This window comes from Chlamydotis macqueenii, chromosome 1, assembly GCF_036417535.1.
Source record: "Chlamydotis macqueenii isolate bChlMac1 chromosome 1, bChlMac1.mat, whole genome shotgun sequence".
Lineage (NCBI taxonomy): Eukaryota > Metazoa > Chordata > Aves > Otidiformes > Otididae > Chlamydotis > Chlamydotis macqueenii.
Window position 1 is genome coordinate 16,449,930 of NC_141556.1, and position 23,643 is coordinate 16,473,572.

The window sequence follows — 23,643 nt, forward strand, 5'->3', positions numbered from 1 at the left end:
GTGCAACAAAGGATGTTTGAGAAATGAACAGAACGGCAAATGTTTACTACTTCAGTAATATTTTACCAAGGAATATCAAAAAGCGTGCTTCAAATACTTTACGCATATCAAATTATGAGAATCAACTTGGCTACATAACACTGGGAAGCACTGGGAGAAATAAACTGCAAAACCTGTCTGGCATAAAAAGCTTGATATAAAAGACTGAAAGGACGCTGGCTTTTGTGAGGGAAGGAGAGCTGAAAGCTCCATTAGCAACTGTATCATCTTTCCTGGGAAGAAGTCCTTTCTCCTCCGTGTTACTGTAGTTTTCTATCCAAAACTCTCATTACAGTACTCTACGCTTTTAAATATTTTTAGTAAACATAGCCAATACCTCCCTCTTGAGGAGAAGGTGGTAGTCCTTCCCATGCATGTAGGTTCTGCCTTTTGCCTGCCACTGTGTTCTGGGCTCCAGAACTGTGTCCCAGCTCCAAGGTGAACTGGACCTTCAGTCCTCTCCCAGCCTCTCCAAGGTCTGCTCACTCAGACATCTTTCTTAGGATCTAGTCCCATGTTTGCCTGCCTGCACGCTGAGAATCTTACCTTCTGTCCTTTCTCCAGCTTACGGTGATTTCCAAGGTAAATGTATGTTTTATTCAGCATGGTGATCCTGTTCTGCATTTCTTGGAGACAGTGCAGTATTCTCTAGTAATTACCCATGTTCCAGAGAGAAGACTATTAGCTATTTTTGTATATAAGTGTTCAACTCTTACCCCCAACAAGTTAAAACAATAAACTGTCAACTCATGCAGATAATTTGTCTATGTGTGTTCAGGCAGCTAAGTTAGACATCCTTATGTGACCTTTATAATGAGTGAATTGTCTGCCTCCGGAGGGTGATTCACTGTTGCAGTGCACTGATAAAAATGTTCATGGTCAATCCCAGTAAGAAAGATATTTGAACTCTGTAATGCATTAATTAAAATTCCTTTTACTAGAGATAACAAATGAGTTGATAGCATAGATAATAACAAAATCACAGAATGGTTGAGGTTGGAAGGAACCTCTGGAGGCCATTGGTCTAATCCCTCTGCTCAGGCAGGGCCACCTAGAGCTGTTTGCCCAGGGCCACATCCAGATGGCTTTTGAATATCTAGAAGGATTGAGACTCCGCAACCTCTCTGGGCAACTTGTTCCAGTGCTTGATCACCTTCACAGTGAAAAATTGTTTCCTGATGCTCAGATGGCATCTTGTATGTTTCAGTTTGTGCCTGTTGGCTCTGGTCTTCTCACTGAGCACCACTGAGAGCCTGGCTCACTTTCTTTGCACCCTCCATTCAGGTATTTATATACATTGATAAGATCCCCCTGAGCCTTCTCTTCTCTAGGCTGAAGATCCCAGCTCTCTCAGCCTTTCCTCATCAGAGAGATGCTCCAGTCCCTTCATTATCATTGTGACACTTAAGTCCCATCAGATGCTAAGAAAGTAGCACTGCACAGCATCAGATAGACCTCTAGTCACAGCATGGCGTGCTGCACTCGTCCCATCTGTGCTAAGGTTCCTTGGCATTATTGTTTTTAACATTCTGATAAGATTTTCTTAGAAGTAAACAATTCTATTTATCATTTCTGCTGCCAAGCAAAAGAATGTTAACATGAGAACATGCTGCTTCACTTCAAGGTAAAGACAAGGACACACAGGTGGCGTAATTGCCAGTGCCAAGTGGAAGCTGCCTACAGGCTTCTCGGTTTCAATTAGCCAGCAAAGTTTATCCTGCAGACAAGTGATAAGTGCAGCACAGCTCAGGCCTGAAGGCCAATTTGTATGTGCTGCACAGTCAAACACAGCGCAGCAAAGTGTAGCATGGGCCCGTGCCCGCTCAGGTCAACTGTTGTGTGGACCACTGACTCCTCAATGCACAATAGTCTTCCACATCAGACCACTGCAGCTGTTGATCCTGTGTCCTAGGACAAACATCTAAGTCACATAAGACCTGCTGGAGGTACCAGTTCACTAAAGGACTCCACTGACTGCAGAGAGAGCCTGGGGTGACTAACTTGGACTTGGATGAGTAACATTTAGGTGAGATGAATCTCTTCTGCAAGTAATGCTGAGTAGTCCCCAGAACACTGGATTTTCAGTTCTTTGTTCTTAAGTCATTATGTCATGGTCTTGTGGGAGCATGTAGCAGGTGGGTTTCTTTCTGCAGTTCTGCATGTCTTTCCCAAGAGGGAAAGCTCTTCCAGACTTGTTTATCTGCCTAGTGTTTTGCATTAATTATACCCTATCAATTTTAGTTTCTGCTAAAGATTACTACAGCTCCCTTGTGGCCACTTCAGGTACCTATAATGTTTATAAAATGGCTATAATAGCATTCCGTGTATATATACATGGTGCATCTCTGTATTCTGCGCTGTCATATTTGGTCCCGTGTAATGCAGTGTTTCACAAAGGATTAGAGAATGAAGTCAGCGCAGTGTGTGAATTCCCACTTGTTGGGGTGGTGTCTCACTGACTGTCCTGGTTTCAGACACACTATTGCTCTGGTATTACTTGCATATTCATATGCCAGTGCATGCAAAAAATGGTGCCATGGACAACTAAGCACTGTAGAAACGCAGAGCAAAAGCAGCCTCTGCTCTAGAGGCTTCACTGTCTACATTTCCTCTTCTCTGTGAAGTCAGGTGTCACTTCGCATCTGCAAAACCATGAATAATTTGGGATCTTTCTAAAAGAGGGAAACTGTCTTCCTCATTGTGTTACATTGCTGAAAAAATCAGAAACACCTTTTAGGCTGGGATATCCCTGGTGGTAGTGGCAGGCTAGACCTGTCCAGAACAGCGCATTGTTATTTCTTCAGTTCATTGATCTTCATGATCTTCGATCCAAATAATCCTTTTGTCATCAGGACTGATGGGCCACAGGTACGAAAAGCCTAGGCCTGTAAAAATTGCGTGTTTAAGAAAAGGGGAGTATTTTTTCTTCGTTAGTCTGGCTGGTTGATTTGATTCATTGCAAGAGGTGTAATTATTTCAGATTGCATTAGCTGCTTGTATTTTGTAGAAATCATCTGGGTTTTGTTTTTAATTATTCATGTGTTCTTTCTGTTGTCTCTGCCTATCACAAGATACAAATAGACTGAAATGAATAATTTTGTGAATTGTTCGCCTTAAACTTTCATGCCGTCTGACTAGTGCTAGTTAATCTTCTGAGTGGTGTTGGTTGTAGTGAATAAGTAAATGATGAGGTGAGGTGAAGCATGAATAGTGCTTTAAATTAAGGCTTCTTTTACCTTTCTGGTTATTATTTCCTCCCCAATGATTTTTTTGCAGAGATGTGCATAGTTTCTTTGCAAAAAAAGCCACAGGATGATTAGTGTGATTTTTTTCAGCCTTTGATATCTGATTCTAATTATATGCATTGAGAATTCAGTCATTCATAGTGTGCATTTCATTTCCTGTTCACTATGTTAACAGCTATAAGCTGATTACATGACACTCTGGTAACTGATCTGTTTGAAATATTTAGAGGATGTTCGTGGCTAGTCCTGTATGAGTGGAGAGGAGAGTTCAGTGTAGGGTATTTTAAAGAGAGATCAATTATTTATATCTTTAGAAGCATTACTGAAACTTTAGCTGGTCCTAAAATCCCTTGTACTAAATACAGTGCAATAAACCAAGCCTGTTGCTTTTCTAACATTTTACTAAATATTATATTATTTATTATTTTTTAACTCTTTGGCAATACCACCTTTTGTGTGAGAGTAGCGAATACAACACTACTTAAAAAGAACTTAATTCACATTCACTGAAGACATTTTATTTTCTCAAAGTTGTATTGGTGGTGCCATCATTAGTTTTTGCTGTTTATTTTATTAATGTCATCAAAGTACTACTAGGAATCCAGATCACTTCACTTAGTGGAGGTTGACATTTCTTAAGCATCACTGTTGATCAAGCTTGTTGGTCTGCTGTTAAAAACTGTGGAGTTTTTATTACTGACCTAAATCAGGAACATGGCAAGAGCTGGAGTTCTGAGGTGATTCCAGCCGAGGTATTACAGCACCTAAAAATTAGGATCTTGGCACCAGCACGGTGGCAGAAAGTTCTAAATATAAGTGGATTCCCTAGAGAGTCAGGCAGAGATTTAGGGCTTTTGGAAAATGATCCGAAAAAATTCTGTAGTAGGTAAAGGGAGCCACCTAGAGTTAATCCGTAGGAATCTCTAAATATAAATTTATGTCTGAACTCCTGGCTCTTACTGAAGTTTAGGTGCCAAACTGAGAGCTAAACATTAAACCCCTTTATCTGTAACAAGTCCTCTTCTGAGAGCAGGCACGTAAATAAGATTAGAACTCCCTTTAAGATGTTTTTACAATGCTGCTGGAGGATTAGGCTAGTTACTGCATTTTATATCAAAGAGCATTGGGGAAAAAAGGAATAACATAAATAATACATGGCACAAGGGCTGCTACTAAAGTCTCCTTCCTTCCATCTGAGGACTCTGACTGGTACAGTATGTAATTAGGCTCTATCCAATAACTTTCTCTTCAGACACATGATTCCTACCTCTTAGCAGCAGTTTCCGTGCTTCAGTGGGAAGATTAGAAAGTGCTCTCCCTTTGACTCATCTTTAGCCTGGACTCTAATGTAGAAAAACAGGAATCTGATGCCCTACAAGCTGAGAAGAACTTAGCCTGAACTCAGTTCTTGAAAGAGATTTGCTAACTGTTAGCTTGTCATATGGCCCCTCATTTTACATCTCTAGTAACTGCTGTGTTTTGTGCTGAACTTAAAACTGTAGCTTTCATATTCGGTGCTGTACTGGACCTTCTGGGGAATTCGACAACATTTGGGCACATCTGTAGGTGTGAGCTGTGCCCTTAGCTTTCTGAACTGGGGATTCTTCAGTGCAAGCACCAACTCCTTAAAATCTTTCAGGTTTCTTAGGAAGATATCTCCATGGCTGGAGCTTGGGCCTCAGTATAATATTCTTGCATAGACGTGCCTAAATTTGGAATGTATTTTGGTTTAGATGTCAGAGCAGGCACTCTGGATTGCGCTCTGAAACTTTCCCAATCTTCTTTGAAAATCCAAGCTGCAATTTATCTGAAATGGAGAATCCCAACTGTAGTGTTCCCCTTTCTCTCTCCTTCTTGGGTATATTAGGAAGGCATCTTGTCATCCAGAGACAGAAACTTAGAAGATGGGTCAGTTAAGAATTTATAGTTGCATTACACATAATTTTCTAGAAGATAAAGCTTTTCCCATGTAACTTTGCATGTCTGTGAGAATAATAGTGCAATAATAACTGCAAACACACTTGGACAGCAAATTACAAGTTGAGTCCTGATTGCTGAGTGACATGTGGCTGGAAAACACCTTGCATGTAAGTGGTTTCCAGAATCACAAGCCACATGTTTTTAGAACTTACCTTCCATGGAGGAAGTCTTAATCACAGTCTGTGCCACAGAAGGTGAGGTGAGCCTCAGACTGTACCTGGAAGCAGTTCCTTGTGCACTTACATTGGACCAATCTCCCTTAACTTCTGACGCCAGGCACTTAATTAAGATATATTTTTGGTCCCTTTCTTATTCCAGGGTGCTTATAATTAATACTCTGATCATTGAGATTGCTGTATAAACTCTAAAAGTGCATATTGATTAGTTGCTATAATTCTTTAAAATAAGTTGGTGCGGCCTCACTTTGAATACCGTGTACTATTCTTGGCCCTACAGTTTAAGAAGGATGTAAAGGTCCTTGAGTGTGTCCTGAGGAGGCCAGCAAAGCTGATGAAAGGGCTGGAAGGCATGTCCTGTGAAGAGTAGCTGAGGACTTTGAGCTTGCCTAGTTTGGAGAAAAGGAGGGTGAGAGATGATCTCATTGCTCTCTACAGCTTCTTGAAGAGGGGAGGTGGAGAGGGAAGTGCTGATCTCTTCTCCCTGGTATCCAGTGATAGAACGCATGGCAGTGGTTCAGAGTTGCACCAGGGGGGGGTTAGACTGGACATTAGGAAGGATTTATTTACCGAGAAGGTGGTCAAACACTGGAACAGGCTTCCTAGGGAGGTGGTCAATGTCCCAGGCCCATCGATGTTTAAGAGGCATTTGGTCAATGCCCTTAATAACATGCTTAAACTTCTAGTCAGTCCTGAATTGGTCAGGCAGTTAGACTAGATGGTTGTTGTAGGTGTCTTCCAACTGAAATATTCTACTCTACTCTACTGTGTTCTCTTCTAATATTATGGATGTCAGAACAGGTTATCAGTTCTGTCAGCACAGTTTATTTTGCATGGAAGATGAAATGAAAACACCTTCAAATATATTCAGAAGTATTTGTAAATGCTTAAGTGAATATGGCTTATTCTGATTTTCGAACAGAAATTTCTTGACATCTAAGCAAGTCCTCTACCTTAACTTGCTACTCTAGAGGGTGAAGCCCTCTGCTCTTCAAGGCATCAGTGAATTAATAGACATTAGTACTGCCTGGTTACAGTGTGCAGTGTTAATCTAACCCCTTTGAATTGCCATTACACCTCTCTCTCTCTATGCCTAAAAGCTCCAGTGTGTAAGTCCTCCATTTGGAAAGACAAGTGACTGGTATGTACTCCAGCATATTTTGTATCATCTGCTCCCTCCCTGAAATTAACAGCAGTAAAGAGAGTATATCATCGGCAACACTTGCCCTTCCTCCCCATGTGATTTCTCGAATATTTTGCCAACATTGTACACAGTGTCATGTGTCAATAGGGCACTGGGGAATTTTCCACACCACAGGCTTCAGATGGTAGCACATCTTGATATAATCTTTCTTTAAAGCTTGCACTGCAAGGGGGAAGTCGTAAGCCTTAGGGGACAGCTTGTTACTAGCAGAACGAAGTTACAAGTGAAGTGCTAAATGCACCAAACAGAAATTGATGATGCAATAAAACCATCAAACTAACTGAAAAAAAAATCAGTTTGTATGAACTGAAAGTATCTCTTCCAATAAATGCCTTGAAATTCCAGAAAACCAGGGAAGAATCAGCAAGTTTTCTCAGCTTTCTGGAGGTTTGATACAAAAACTTTAAGAAAGGATTACTGATCTCAAATCCTCTCTCTCTCAAAACCAGCGTAGGAATCTCTTTTCAGAGAGCAGCAAAAGAGAGAAAACAATTGCAGAGCTATTACCGTCAAAGACATGACCTCCACATGGCAGAGGAGCTGCTTTCAAAGTCTGTGAGAGTGCTTTCTTTGCGTTTGGAACCCAGACACTCTGGCTGAAAGGAAAAACTCCATTAGAAATCAATTATATCCAGTTAAACTCGAGTATTACTTCAGAACAAAAAGACTGTTTTTGTTGTTTGAACTGCTGAAAATTTAATGAAAAAAAAGTATTTTAACAAGGAGTTTCCCAGCAAAGCCAAAATTTCAGTTTTGCTGTATCCAGTTGCCCATACTTCTTACTACCTAATGTCTAGCTATCACACACATGTGACCTCAGTTACAATAACATCTGATGTTTAGCAGGTTTTCATGTGTTTGAGTTTGTGGCAGCCGCAATAGATAAGGAGGTTATTGTCTTCAAGTTACCGATAGGGAAAACTGGTTTAGTAAAAGATTATGAGAGGGTGAGTTAGATGAGATCTCATCCAACTTTAAGACTTTAGAAGTCAGTTAGCTAAGATAGCTGACTGGGCTCCATCCCACTTTGAGGCAGAAGACACCCCTAGGAGGCGATCTGTCCACACTCTAAAATAAATGGGATAAACCAACCACAAAAGTGCCTCTCTTTGGTGTCAAGGGTTGAAGCCCCAAACAAGACATCTCATGCCAAGCAAGATGGAAGTATCCCCTCAGGGACATGAGTGGTTCCCTGTAGGATGGGGGAAGCAGAAGGTGCTTTCCCACCTCCTCAAACAGACCCGTACCCACAAGCCATTCTTCCTCTCTACTAAGTTAGTCAGTAATTGGCGGGGTTTGCTATCCCACTGCAGGCTGGGCTTTTCTTTTATTTTACAAACTAGGTGGGGAGAGTTGTGCTTCGTAGTACTGGTTTGTTTAGATGAGAGGCCACAATGCAAATCCAGTTGTACCAGGAAGCGGTGCTGGTGACTCAATAAACAGCGTGGCAACAAGTGTCCTGGTGTGGTGCTTTTGAGCACTGCCTTCCCAGTTGTGCTATAGGTTAAATCCCAGAGCTACTCATCATTGCAGGATCATACTTCACAAGAGTAAGGTATTAAACCGCAGACAAATTATATGATAAGTAACTCTGTCCTCCTTGCCCTTACCTGTAGCTTCACCTAAATTACAAAGTCTTACGTGCAAACTGATCCCAACTTTTCTGAGCCCAGGTGGAGTTGCTGTCTTTTCTCCTAAAGATGGCAGCAGTCTGGAGTGAGTGAAGTGATTTCTACATGTGCAAGAACTAAAGCCCTTTAGGATTTTAGATAGAGAGCACTATGGAAATGTAATGTATCATTACTTCTTGAAGTTACATAATTTTTAGAGTTGAGATTTTGCAATATCCCCATTAATGTAAATGGTTCACTGCACTTGATGCTGGTGTTCATGCAGCAGCCCAGAGCGGCGTTCTTCCCACGATAAGCGCAAAGCAGAACAAAGAGCAAAGAGGAGCAGCAATGCTTGTATTTGACTTGTGGTTCTGGTTTTACTCCGTCTGGGTGCCTACCCACAACAGGGAGATGACCAGATATTTGTGAGCAGTTCAGATCCCCTGCCCTTCCCACCCTCACCCAGCTGGTGGTGAGCGTAGTTTGACTGTGGGTGGGTACAGACAGTTCACCATGGATGTCTGCAGCACTAAAACCAATGCAGCTGATGCCAGCTTGAATGTGGCTTTCAGTTCATGTTGCAGCTTTAGTTCTGTAATTCTACATATGTTGTATTGTGAATTCCTTCAAATTACTCTGTGGTATATTTTAGGGACTCTCAGAATAACAGTGAGTAGATCCACCCCTTCTGCAGAGCCACCTCCAAGGGAAGGGAAGAAATCTGCTAAGATATTACACCCCTCTGTCAGGGAAAGCTTCTGTGTGGCTGAGACCTTCCCATGTCACAGATCCAGAGCTCTTCAGGGAATAAAACTGACCCCTCATCAAGGTGCTGTGAAGCTGTGGGGAGCAGTTCTCTGTGGCAAGTGCAAGTTGCCTGGAAGCCTCCTCATTGCTGGCCCAGTTTTAACTGCTGCTCTCTGTCATCATTCCTGGCACTGCAGCCTTAGGTAACTAGTATTGTTTTGGTGTATAAACCCAGAGGGAGTTAGTGTAAGTCTTGGCACAGAAAGCAGGACAGAGTGTGGAGCCCGACTGTTCTTCAGCTCTGGCCTTCCCGTCCAAACTCAAAATCTCACAGATCATTCCTGGGGTGTTCCCAGCCTCCAAGAGCTATCAGCAGCGTCTGTGGGAGAGGATTGATGTTTGTCCTTCTTAATAAATCCTTAGAACAAGAGTAGCAGAAGAGATGGTCAAATATATGTGTCTTAGATTGCCTTTGCTATCCTAGCCTGAATGGCCTAGTATCTTTTAGAGAGCTGTAAAACTGTTCTTTGAGCTGACTGTGAGCTGTCCACAGCCATTCCAGGGACACGGCTGTGACTGAGGGCTCTGGCTCCAAGGGGGAGACAGCTTGTTTTAGTACAATGGATGGTATTACCTGGTCTGGGAACATGGTGATTCAGAAGCTGCTTCACATACAGCTCAGCCTGGTGTTTGGCAAAGGGAGGCTGGTGCTGGGAGGTTTAAGCTGATCAACTTCTCTAATGTATGCTTTTTAGCAATTCTGAAGTGTTACACCGGCTTCTAGAGCCAGCTAAGTTACGCCTGGTCCCAATTCTGCAGTCCGGAGTAGTAGTGTGCAAAGGGGGCTTTCAGTGCTCTGCTGCCTGACTTGGGTCTCGCCTGCTGCACCACAGAAGTCTTTCCCAGTTTGAGCTGTAAAGTTTTTATTACAATTCACTTTTAACATGTGAATGTTTAATTCAATTTTTAAATTTCTAAGTGTACCAGACCTTGAATACAGCATAGAGTTTCTCTGATTCCAAGTGAAAGCATTCAGAATGGGCTATGAAGTGGCTGTTTATTCTGCCTGATCTGTCATTTTGTTTTCATGCTAATACTGCCCCTGTTGCTATGCTGTAATCAGCTGTTATGGAAACAATACATTGTCCTTAGGGTAAGTTTAGAAAAACAGTCACCCACAGTGCACCCACAGATAAATCCAGTTTTAGAAACATGGTGTTTAAAGCATTATACTCTGCTCAGAGAGCATCAGCAAGATGCGCGTGCTTTGAGCCAGCCCCAGATTACCATTTTCTCTGTATTGTTTCTCAGACCCTACATGTCCATTGGAACGCTACGTGATCAAGTAATCTATCCAGACTCAGTGGATGACATGCACGAGAAAGGCTACCAAGACCAAGATCTGGAGTCTATCCTGCATGTGGTTCATCTGTACCACATAGTTCAAAGAGAAGGAGGTAAATTGCATATTTTTGTAAAAAGCTTTACAAATTCTGTTCCTTGCATGCGCGTCTTAGTGTGACTGACCTTTACTTACTGAGTTGGCAAAACTGGATCCAGACCTTTTGTGACTGTGGGAACTGCACACAACTACATGGTTGTAGCTCCTGATGCTAATGGAGGGAGAAGAGCTAAGTGCTCCTCTCCTCTGCGGTGAATCCATGCCCAAGCTGAACATCCTTGTTCTCTTGTAATGGCCAGTCTTCTCATGGTATTGTGAGATCAATGACCGTCCTTCCTTTTCTTAGAAAATGTAACCTGTTTTAAAACCTTGTAATGTCACTGACTATATCAATTCAAAAAGCATGTGAATGAAAGGAGAGTCAGATCTGCTTTCATCTCCCTGGTTTGTGGGAACAGCAGGACTATGTGCCATGGGAAGGAGTGTCAGATACCACACCACCAGGGTGAACAAGTTAAAAATAACCAAATGACACTGGCTGGCAGTAGAATGTTGCCATTGATCAGTTGCTGGTTTAAGTTGCCACGTGTTCTCAGTGTTGTTTGTGCTAAGAGTGGGGGGACAGTGTAAATACACTGGCATAGTAGATGTCAAGATGTTAAAGGCTTCTCTTGTGTCTAAGGAACTGGAGCATTTCATGACTTTTTTTTTTTCCCAAACATAGAAATAATTTTCATTCTTTTTTTTCCCACCAGCCACTAATCTCTACTTTGAATTTCCTCCCCATCATTATGCTTTTAAAACAGACATAGGACAAAGTTGGTATCATTTAGAGAGAAGAAGGAGGATCTTCAAACCCCTCTAAGGAGCTGATGTTGGGAGTGCTGGATGTATCCTGCCTCTCTCTGCCAGCTGTCAGTGCTGCTTTTTGAGAGGGTACTTCGGGTGCATTCCCTTGTAATGTGTGTGCTTGGCATCTCCAAGGATCGTTCTAACAATAAAGAGTGCCTCAGCCATTGGGAATCCCAAAGCAACGTCTGAATTCCCATTCCTGGATGGCAGCCTGTTGCTCTGTTCAAAAGACAGAAGGCATATTTTATTTTTGAAGCATGCATGGACACTCATCTGGGGTCTCTTCTTTACATTTTAGCATGGGGAGTAGTAATCACAGCAGCAGTTGTATACCTACAGACTTCCCCACCTCACAATCCTGTTGATAGACTCTTATCCTTCCATGGGTTAATACTTCTTTGCTGAGAATGTAATGATGACTGTTGGCCCTCAAGCTGGAATAGAAAATAAGAATCTGCCATCATTCAGATTCATGTTACTGGTCAGATCTGATACTATCACACAAGGATTGAAAAAGTGGGCAGAGCACTAAACTCAGTGAGCAAAATGATTGCAGAGGAGGTCTCTACTCCCTACACTGACATTGTAACTATTCCTGTTAGTATTCCTGAGTCACTTACTTCACTAAGTGAAGTGCCTAGATGGCAGAAGAACAAGCAGATGTCCTGGAATGGTGAGCTGGAAAAGGAGGAGCAGTTAAATTGTTAGTGGCAAGAAGCCACTGTGGAGTGTGCATTCACGGCCTGCTGGTACTTGTAGATGTCCTGAACAGCACATGACCCTCAGCGGCCAAAACCATATCCCCAGGAGTCTCTGAATGCACATCGCTGTGGTTTATAACCCTGCAGCTGGAGCATGTAACTGATGGTGGGGCAGTTACTGTGCTCCGTGTACGAGATGCTGTTGGCTAGGTTCGTGCTCTGTATTGCCAAACTGAAACCCCAGGTTTGGATCAGTCTTGCTGTACTTTTTGTGCCAAAGAAAGTATTTACTGCTGACCCCATTTTTGCTCTTCGGCCTGTCTGGCTGCACATGCGGGACACACGCAATCTATGAAACAGTCTAGAGGACACTGTTACTGTTCAGTGGTGCTGTATTGAAACTCCACGCAGAATAAGGGCACACTGTGCAAAAGTCTGCACAAACAAAAGTTTAAATAAAGTGTCTTAGGGACGTCGCAATCTAAAATGACAGAAGAGAGCAAAGCCGGAAAATGGGGAGAGATTACCACATACCAGGAAGTTTTTAAGACCATAATACACTTACTTATTCCCTCTTCTCCTTGGGCATTTGCAGGAGACAAGTGCCAAGGTAGAAGCAGAGAGAAAATCCATGACATATGATTTAACACATTACATGGATTTTAAATGCTTATATATTCTTTAGAGCACCTCCAGTCTGGGACAAAGACCCATACTCTACTTTTTGAACAGCAAGCCAGAGAACTATTTGTTGAAAGTGAACAATTGAAAATTTTGTTTATCCATAGCTGAATTATTTTTAATTCCAATTTTTATTTTATTCTCTTGATTAAAATCATATTTTTAAACTAAAATTGTTTCTATTTAAAATAAAACTTTTTTTCTTTGCAAAATAATGAAAAATCCCATATAAAGCTTATAGAACAAGGGAATTGCCCCAAACCATCATTTTCCTTTTTGCAAACTGCTTTTGCAGACTGTTTCTGTTTTGCAGAAAAAAGCTTTGCTGAAAAATTCCGATCAATTTTGTACTTATATATTACATGCACTTTTTGAAAATGTACTACATCTGAAAAAAAAAGTCAATGAAACTGTTATTAGTTACTCACATTTTTTGTGGATATATGGGATATGTCCATGCTATTTTGAACCATTTTCATAAACTGTTCTAAGAATGGAGCTAACTATCTATCAGTCATAAAGTTATAGAGAGCTAATATAATTCTTCAGTATTTTTTTCTGTAGATCCTCTTCTCCTTCAGAGCCTTACCTCTGTCTCTTCCCTTTTCACCTATCCCCTGCAATATGAAGTCCCTGCCAGACAGCAGGCTCCTCAAGGCATGACCCTGTTGTGCTTTAATTGACCGCAAATGCCATGCACGTATAATACGATGCTTTGCAGTTCTGTGTTCTGCTCCCTGTGGGCAGTTATGAAAAAGCCAGATGGAGCCAGAAGTGCACAACTCTGACTCAATTTATTTGTCCTGGCATAACTTTATTGTCTTTAGCTGAATAACTTCCACATTGCATCAGTACAAGGCTCACCAGATTCCAAGTGAAAAGTAGCCAACAAGAGCCTGACGTTGTTCTTGTTGCTGCCAATGGGAGAATTTCCTCTCTTTTTCTAGCAATAACATTTGACCCAGTTAGAAATAAATAGAATGGTTAAAAGAATAAGTAGCTCAGTTTGGTGTTTGGTTTCTGTGTTGCCCTCCTGAGATTTTTTTCAGTCATTAGCAACAGAATACACCAAAACCACCAGAACACCAATCCTACTCCCCACCACCACCATGCCTCATGTTCCTGAGCCCAAGCCTTAGAAGATCCCCATGCAGTTGCTGTTGACAGCAGCCCGTCATGCTGCTAGGGGCAGAATTTCCTTCCCACTGAGGCCACACCAATGTTTTCCTGACCTGCTGGATATTAGAGAGATGCCATTTTGACTTAGCTTTATCCAACCTTATCCAGGTTGGATGGGGCTCTGAGCAACCTGATGTAGCTGAAGATGTCCCTGCTCCTTGCAGGGGGGTTGGACTAGACAACCTTTAAAGGTCCCTTCCAACCCAAACCATTCTATGAGTCTGTGATTATCAGTAAGGTGCTCCCATCAACACCTACAAACTTGCTAGCTATACCTGAGCAATAATTTACAAAATTAGGGTAGCAAAGAAGGTTGTATTCAGCACGGCTGGTGAAAAGGCATGTCCAGAAATCATGGGTAATAGCTTGAAGAGGTACAGTAGGTAACATAAAGTAGTTCCTTTTTGACCTGCTTTGAAAATCTCTACATATTTAGCAAGTGTCAGTCATGATGCAGCCTTAGGCTGCTGATAGCCTGTCACATGAGAGGAGCCATGCGTACGTGTAGCAGCATGCTGAATGCGTGACCAGGCCTGTCAGGTCAGGGCTGGTGGCTTTACTGAACAAGTTCAACTTGTTTATGGTTTCTCAGCACCCCAGATTATAATTATTCCTCATTATTTTGCACATTTGTCATATTTTTGGGTCTTGTCCAGGGAACCTTTGTGCTAGGCCATGTGTAAAACACAAAGACAAGCGCATTTCCCTTCTCTGAGATTTTTTTCATTTGATCATTTTAGCCCTGGATTTGCTTTTGTTACTGGTACCAGCAAGAACTCTGGAGTGCTCTGACAGCTTTTCCAGTGGCTCTGAAATCCAGACACAAATCCCTGCAGTGTCATGCTGAGCTGAGGCTCATGCAGTTGATAGTCTCTTTGTTCCTTCCTCAGCTAAGTATTGTCCTTGCATATTCATCCTGCACAGCACCCGGGCTCTCTTCCATTTTGACGACTGCCTGGGGACATACGCTGTGCAGAGAGGCCTCCATGTTCAAAAACTCACCAGGGGTGGTCTCTCTGACTGTAGTTTGCTGCAGTAGTCTTTCTTCTCTCATGAAGTTCTAACACTCCAGTCCGTTTCTGATGAGGTGCATTGGAAGGTAGATCTGGAAAAGGAACATTTAAGCTTATCTTTTTATGACTGCTGAATGCTCTGTCTTGCATGTAAGTGTGAGGATTCACAAGGAGGAAGGATACACAGCACTACAGACCACAGGTGTAACCCTTTTTTTTGTTGTCAAATTTAGCTTGCTTTTTGCTTCAGAACGTTGAGGTAAGAGGAATTATAAAAGAAGCCATGCAAGAAAATGAAATGCTGCTGTCATGAGGCTATCACTAATTTCTGCTGACAGCTATATGTATTTCTACCTGCTGTGACTCTGCTGCAGCATGTTACACGTGCTCTTTGTCTTACTGGTTGCAAAAGGCATTTCTGCGACATCCAGTGTTCATCACATCTACATCATACCACGTGCGATCAAAGGCTACGTGTAACAAGAAGCTGGGCAAAGGATTTGGACTCTGAAAGCCAGGATTATATTTGTACCTACTAAGAGATTTGTGCTGTGTTTATAGACAAGCCATTTCATTTCTTCATTTGTAAAGAGGCTGTAGCTAAGGGTGATGTAAGCCACTGATTTGGCTGATATTTTCAGAACAGTAATGACCTTCACTGACCTGTGCCACGTCAGCAGGAAGAAAAGAGAAACAAGTAGGTGCATTATTGTTAATGCACAGTAGGGAGTTTATTGTGAGTTACAGTGCCTAAGTGTTCAGAGGAATTATTCAGACATTAGAAAATAATTTTTTAAAGGGGTAATAGTGAAATGGATCCTTCCTTTTCTGTTGTTTGAGACATTCCAAGTGGCAAATAGGAAAGTTGAGAAGTTGAGTGAAGGAGCTAGGCAGGAGGAGGCAAAATGCGCTTCTAATATTCAGTTAGACTACTGAGATGGCCATTGTATCTTGGTAAATGGAGGCTAAATCTTCCACCTTTAGAGGAGATAATAGAATGATTTTGCTGACAAGGTAATGCTTCTTCTTGAATATCATTCTCTTTTTGTCTTTTACTAAGTTGTCTACTGGAAGAAACTGTGAATGCAGGCACTGCTTCCTCAGGCACATGTGCACACGTGCACACCCACCCACACCGTAGCTCGGATCCAGATCCCCCATCACAACACATCCCTGGAGCTCATCGATATTCTCAGCTTAAAAATAACAGAATATAAGCAATAGCCTGAATGTCATCTTCAGAAGTGTAGTTGTTTGCAGAGCTTTCATGAAGAACCGTTCCCATCCCTTACCCCTATCAACCTTTGCCAAAAAGGAGAGCTCCAGGTGTTTTACATCTTTTTTGGAAGCTAAAGGTGTTGGCTGAGCAGCACTCCAGCTCTCTGTGTGGTCCCAGCATCGGGACTGCTCAGCAGCAGCAGCCTCTGTGTATTGGTTCCCTTTACCAGAGTTCATCCAAGTGGTGATTCAGTTAATCATTACACAACCCCATCTTTGCTGGGAGCCTGCTGATAGAAAGCACTGAATGTGCCCCCAGGGGGTGGGGTGCCCACTGGGATCATTAAACAAAAATGGAAGGAAACTAAAGAAAAACAATAGGATCAGTAAAGGTGATGTATTTCTAGTGCACGCATGCCTGCTTTTAAAATCTAACTATATGTACATACATTATAAAATCATGACATTATATTTTACGATTTCATGTAGAGAAAATTATTGGAATTGAATCTCTAGCATTATGAGTTGCTGTTTTTAGGCACACAGCCTCTCGCCAGATGCTTGACTGAGGTTTTGTTCAGATCTACCAAGCGCTGGTGTAGCACCAAGCACGGGCAGACCATTCCCCAGCCTCCTGCCCCTTCACAAGCCCCCCTTGTCTCACCTTTGCTTAGGTATCAGAAATGACACAGCCCACCCTGCTTGCTTGACCTTGTTTGTAGTATTTTCTGGCAAATGTTTATTTTCAGTTGGGCAGTGGCAGAAAAGGGGTTTTGATCACGTTAAGTTTTTAGTTGCAGTGCTTCTGGGCTTATCTATTTTGCTACTCTACCCATGTCGATTGTTTGATTGAAAACTTCTTTCCAATAGGGTAATTTGGTATTTGATATTTTCTTTAGTGGGAATGAATCATCCAGAGTGCTCACAGAAACACCAGTCTGCCGTAAGATCGCAGATAAGATGCACCATGCTCCTGTTGCTTGTATCTGAAAGTGACGAAGAAAAAAAATCCGCTAGAGGCCATGCAGAGTATTAAATAAGGATAGCCAGTGTTATAACAGTTCTGTACACAAGGTAGCAGGAAGTTTGTGTAGAAAGTCCTCGTGTCTGTATGCAGTTTTGTGTGTTAGCTGATGGTGCACGCAGAATGCATCTCTGTGTCTGTTTTTCTGTTGAGGTTGCTGACAGTTACTCTTTGCTTACAGTAGTGAGTGGAGTCCAGCACTGCTCTTTATGTTTTTTTACACTTTATTTCTTTGAATTTGTTTTTAAATTTCTACTCACATCTTTCAAGGAAGAGTAGCAAATTGTTCTATAAAACAAACATGATAGAAAAAAATGATTAGTTGTGCACAGGTAAAAGATGTTTTTTCAAAGGGATGGTAAGTAAAGTTTTTTGACAATACCTACACGACCAAGGAGGTTAAATTCCACTTTCAAAATTAACAGGATATTTGAGTCATTTTTCCAATTGAGTACCAGTGGAAAGGCATTGAGGTATTTCTGAACATGTGATCCAGAACCCTGAGCTCTCTCTTCTGCAATGGCAATGCTCTTTATGATTTTGGTTGCAGATTACAGAGACGTTGCAAGTGAAGATGCATTTCCTTCATAAGTTTACATTGACCTGACATGTTTTGTTTGCATTTTTTTTAAAGGCTGGGATGCTATCATGGATTGGAAAGATGTCTTATCAGGAGGAGAAAAACAAAGGATGGGCATGGCTCGGATGTTTTACCATAAGTAAGCACTGTGATTTGTTTTTTAAGTAGCATCTGAAAATGAGGAAGAGCTTTGGATGCTTACTGTAATAGTTTAAGCAGTAGTAGACTATAATCTCCATGCAATACGCAATATTGCTAGACAATTACATGGGACCGCAGACCTTGTCATTTATTCATATAAGCTCTGGTTTTAGTTTGGGCAATGTGTCTTATTTTGCTTTTGGCAACATAGCATTACATTTTCCAGATGTTCCTTTCTTTAACATTTTGGGCACAAACAGCTTCCCTGCATCTGTCCTACAAATATTGCAGAAGTCTGATGAACTGTTGCGGAGGCTACTGGAGACTGCAAGTACTGCAAAGGCAGCGCAGTCCACACATAGCAGTGGACAGAAGCTTTCGGAGTTGGCCGTAGTCACTGCATAACTTGACGACAGGACAGAAGAATACTAGGTCAAACTAGAACACAGAAGTTAGATCACTGTGTACTCAGATGGACCAGGAAATAAACCCCATTTTTCCTGGAAGCTGGGTCTGCACCTGAATAATGTGTGGAAGCTTTGTGTTGTTACTAGCCAGCTTCTACCTGTAGATGAGAAACAGCTGTCTGGCAAAAATACCTCTTTCCTTTCTGCTGATCTTTCAATTAAACATAATACATGGAAATACTGTCCAAAACATAGAAGAGTAATGTTCTTTTTCTGCTTTTGAAAGGCCAAAATATGCATTGCTGGATGAATGCACAAGTGCTGTAAGCATTGATGTTGAAGGAAAGATATTCCAAGCTGCAAAAGCTGCTGGGATATCCCTGCTTTCTATAACACACAGACCTTCTCTTTGGTAAGTATGTTCAGGGATTTGTCATGGTCCTTCCTTTTAGCTTTCTGACAGGCAGCGGATTGGCCTTTATTCTTCCTACTAGGGCAGTTGTTCAATCAATATCTACTGCACTTTCTGAGATAACTTGTCTACAATAGTAGTGATGTAAATGCAATTAGCATTGATTTTTTTTGTCATTCTTTGACACATATTTATTCCTTCCTGTTATTTTTTTTAAATTTGTTTCAGCTGTTAACTATTAATAGCAACATGCAGGTATCTAAGAGGCAATTAATTAGTCCACCACACCACAGCAACAACAGATATCACCCACAGCAACAACAGGTATCACCAGATTATTCTGTAAAGGTGGCAAGGTACATGAGCTGTCCTGGGGACATTTACCAGTGCTTGGGAGAAGATGGGAGACATGGCAAGTGGTTAACCTACTCTTTGTTCTTCCATAGGGATAATACATGCGTTGTTTTAACTTCAGTTATGTCCTCCATCTGCAGGGTTCATGGCTGTCAAAATTTGATTGACATTTGAAAAAAGAAAGATTGGAATTCTGAGAAACATCATTCTAGTGAGGGAGTACAAAGTATGGAAGAGTCTCTCAAAGGAAATAAATGTAGTTACTGAATACCTAACACAACCAAATTCTTTAAAGGGCAAAAGGAGATCAAGAAGGTGTCAGCTGACATTAGCAGAGACTATTTGTTCTGAATTCCTTGATCTCTACTGTCAGATTGTTTGTTTTTTTTAAACTGATGACAAAAACTCCGTTACCAGTCTGTTGCCACAAAAGAAAGAAATTGTATCTGTGTCTGCTTCCTTCCTCTGTGGAGACAGTAGCAGTGGCAATGGCTTTTTGTTGGATCAGGACCTAAATGTTAAGAAAAAATGGGTATTTGGCTTGGAAAAAAATGTCACATAGATATTTAAAAAATAATTTGAATTGCACTTAAAAATAAAAGTAATATTTAATTTTTTATAAGTTTGCCATTATTTTAAAACGACTGCTCAAGAAAACAATTATTTGAGAGCATCCCACCTATAAATAACCATGATGCAGAGGGAAGTTCTGCAAAAGAACTTGTGAGAAAGACTTTTTGAGGTCAGTTTCCAATCAACATTTCTTGTTTCCTAGTACTAATGCTATTCAGGAAGATTTGGGACTATTCTTGTAACTTCCACAGTATTACTGAAATTATCAGAAATCTGGTGATTTGTAGGCTTCTGGAGAAGTGAACAGAAGTGCTGAGTATTCAGAAATAAGCCTCAAATGCCTTTAAGTTAGGTATGCTTCTGCAGGGACTGTACTGCGTAGACAAAGAACAGGTTCATATGCAGTTTTTTCCTCCTCAAGATTATACCAGGAAATATTTGCTCTTCTAATAAAAATATTGGCTACTTTCCTAGACCACAAGCATTGGATGTCTCAGTCAACTATCTTAGCTTCCTGATTTTTTTGAGTTTTGGTGGGGGAAAAATAAAGGGGTAGGTTAAGCAACTGATGCCACAAAGAATAATAATGCAAGAAGTGGTGAATATAAGCCTGGAGTTGAATTTCTTTTGAATCTCATGTCATAAGCTATTGAGTTTATTAAACTGTCACATTCCCTGTGTGGGATTTATAATCACTGTTTTTTGATGTGTCTCATCTATAATTTATAGTGATAAATTACACAGTCATACCAGCAGCTTTGAGGGAACTCTCTGCAATTCCTCTTGCACCTCCTGAAAAATGTCTTGTCAGGTCTTGACAAACTCCACATGTACACCTTTGAATATTTTCAGTGCACACACCCTGAAACTCACTGAAAGATCTGTGACTCCTACACAGACTTTTTTATTTTGACCCCTTGCAAACTGAACCCTTTTTCAGGTTGGAGCTTTCTTTAGCCAACCTTATAAGACAGAGGGGAACAAACTGAGGTATAATTCAAACAAATGAGAGTTTTATCAGTAGCATCAGGTGCACCGTGCCTGCCTGAATGTATTTTCTGCTAAGGAGGTAAAACGTCTCTCAGAAAGCGAAGTAAATAAAAAAAAATGCTGGGACTAGCATTCCTGGGGGAGAAGGGAGCCTTGTCTGCTGCTCTCTTCAGGCTCATGGAGAAAGAGGAGTCTGGCAGAGTTGCAATGGAGGCAACTGCAGCCACAGACAATGTTTCTAAGAGGGAGGCAGAAAGAGGGAGGCCACCACCTTGCCCAGGGACAGCAGACAGTGATGGGGACAGCCCTGCTGCCTGCTCCTGCCAGTGTCACTGCAGGTGATGGGCTGCTGGGGGCAATGGCCACCCCAGCTGGGGAGCCCACACTGGTGCTGATAGCTCACAGCTGGCACCTCGTTGCTGCGTTTCATTGGAGTTGATGACAGGTGACAGGCTTTGAAATACCCAAATACCCAAGAGTGTCCTGGGATTATGAGTCACTGAAAAAAAAGTATACCCGGTGATCCAAAACTGAACGACTCAACTTTGTGAGAGGCACCATTGAAAAGAGACACAGACAACCAAATTTGCATGCAAAAATGAAGCATCTGTTCCCTGAGCCGTTACTAATGTTTTAATTTCTGCTGCAGGAAGTACCACACTCACTTGCTGCAGTTTGACGGACAAGGCGGCTGGCGTTTTGAGCAGTTGGACACCGCTATCCGTTTATCACTGAGCGAGGAAAAACAAAGACTGGAATCCCAACTTGCAGGAATTCCTAAAATGCAGCAGAGACTGAATGAACTGTGTAAAATCTTGGGAGAAGACTCAGTGCTTAAAACAATGGACAAAGAGGAATAAATAATTTATGTTTTTAAAAGTATTTTTTTAGTTAAAAGCATTACAAATTCAGCCATTATCCTTTGCATGCATTGTGATAGAGGCTTAGAGCATAGAAAAACACAGCCAGCAAAAAATAATGCTCTAAATGCTATGTAAGACTTCAGCATTTTAGTATTAAGAAAGAAAGTGGTTGAACTGTGAAAAGAAAACAAGTAAGTGCACAGAGTATAAGATTAGTCATTGCAGCTCATGTTAATTCCTAGTGAAAGCCCGATTCACTGCAAAAAACTACCAACACACTTAGGTTTTGTAGGTGAATTTTTACCTGAGACTTGGCCTGCAGAATGTGCTCTTGTACCAGGTCACTGTGTGCATATGATATGCCTGCTACGCAGAGCAAACCTGGCATGAAACTCAGGCATGGAGCACGGCAGAGGCAGCATCTGGGTGAGTATGCAGATGCATGCAAAAATCTTGTTTGGGTATAAGAAACATTCTTTCAGCCCATGTGAAACCGAACTCTGTTCTACTACTGAGTCGCTTACACGCCTTTACCTGCATTTCCATAGGAAATAACGTAATAGGCTGACCAGAAGACACCTGTCTGAACAACCCACTACCCTTGTGACAGAGAAGCAGGGATAGAGCTAAATATGTAATGTACTTGCGCTGTACTTTATGCCGTTATACATAGCTTCAGAGGCTCTTCACCCTTCATGATACATCAGTTCCTTTGGGGGATTATTTATGTCCCCTATTTAGTAACCTCTGGTGGGGGGGACGGGGCACTGGGCCTGGCATCAAGTGACTTCGTTTTTGCTTGACCCTGATCCAGCCAGGGTCCGTCTCTGACCCAGTTGCTCTGTTGGTAAAACCACAATATAGACTTTTTTGTTCCATGAGACACTTTATGACAGGAAGGAATGTAAAAGAGGAAAATGTTGGTTTCTAATAATACACTGACTTGTCAGACAAGGCTGTCCTGCCAATTAAAATGCTCAGCACTTGTCAAGGTCTGTGAAAAGTTAGAGCGTTTTCTAACCACTAATTAATATGCCTGCCATATTTTGGTAGGGTGGCTGAATGCTGCCCTCCCCATGAGCAAACGCACCAGTTAACAGCTTTGCTTTCAGATGCACTCACTGATTGTCCCATCTGCTGTTCAGCTCCCTAGGAACCTGGTCCCCAGTCGGTCAGGTGCTTGAAACTGAAACCCCTAAGACGCTGCTGGGCTGAGTGTCTTGCCAGAGACCAAAACCGATGACTTAGAAATAAAGATGGGAGTGGAATTAAGAGCTCCTGATTTGCTTTCTCTGACTGCAAGTGCACTGCACATGGGCAGCTCAGGAGTGAAATCAGGAGGGGTAAGAGTCTTTGCAGATGGGTAAATGAGCCTTAGCGGAGATGTAGCAATCCTAAAGTTTGTTGGTTCTTTTTTTCCTAGAAGTGTAATTCCTTAGAAGATTTCTGTCTAGTGTGCTTAGTCTGAGGAGGGGTAATGCATAAGCTGTTAGGAACTGTTAAGAGAAGAGAAATATTTTGTGGATATTTGCTGAACTGGGAATGTTTGAGCACCCTCAAGTTAATATAAACTGTTTCCTTTTTCTGATAGCTTCAAGAACAAGGGAAAGGTGAATTAACTCCATCTGCCAAATCCCAGTCCAGTGCACTAACCATTACCCATCTTCCTTCTCACTGTGTGCTCATCTTGCTGCTTTTACAGATCCCCTATGGCATTTGCATGAGAAAATGAAGTTAAGTCTGCTCCCTGTCCTGCTCCTCCAGAGTCTGTGCCTTGAATGTGACTCTGTACTTGTCTTGGTGACAACAGTTTGTTCCTCTCATTAGTTTGCTCTGTAGAGTCCCCTAGGACTTCGCACTGACACAGAAAGGAATGCTCTTGGGAACCTTTGAAAGGGATGAGAAATTAAGGTTCAAGATAATAAGATGTTGTGTTATAAAGTGCAGACTGGAGGTCACTGCTGTGGTGGATGACATGTGCATGCATTTTAATTTTCAAGTGTCTCTGCTTGTCCCTCTCCCTGAAGGCTAGCTTCCCTCCTTCTCATCTTCAAAGAAAAATTCAGAACTGCTAAGGAAAAAATGAAGTCAGCCAAGAATCTGTTCTCGGTGAGCATAAATGAGATGACTGATGATTTTAAAGGCTTATGCATTTCAGAGTTATGTTTCTCTAAAATGGTGATGAGCTGTATGCACACCTTTGTCCCAGCTGCAGCGTATCCTTCTGCTAGCACAAAGCAGCCACAAAG

The 23,643-nt window shown here is 41.8% G+C and overlaps 1 protein-coding gene across 1 annotated transcript in view; it reads left to right on the forward strand.

The window, feature by feature from the left end:
* ABCD2 (ATP binding cassette subfamily D member 2) overlaps window positions 1-22,192 on the forward strand; it is a 46,370-nt gene extending 24,178 nt beyond the window's left edge. The window contains exons 7-10 of the mRNA XM_086746725.1: window positions 10,316-10,461; window positions 17,709-17,793; window positions 18,489-18,614; window positions 21,181-22,192. Coding sequence (XP_086602851.1) covers window positions 10,316-10,461; window positions 17,709-17,793; window positions 18,489-18,614; window positions 21,181-21,391 — 568 coding nt within the window. The 3' untranslated portion in view covers window positions 21,392-22,192. The remainder of the gene's footprint in view (window positions 1-10,315; window positions 10,462-17,708; window positions 17,794-18,488; window positions 18,615-21,180) is intronic.
* Window positions 22,193-23,643: the final 1,451 nt, after the last annotated feature.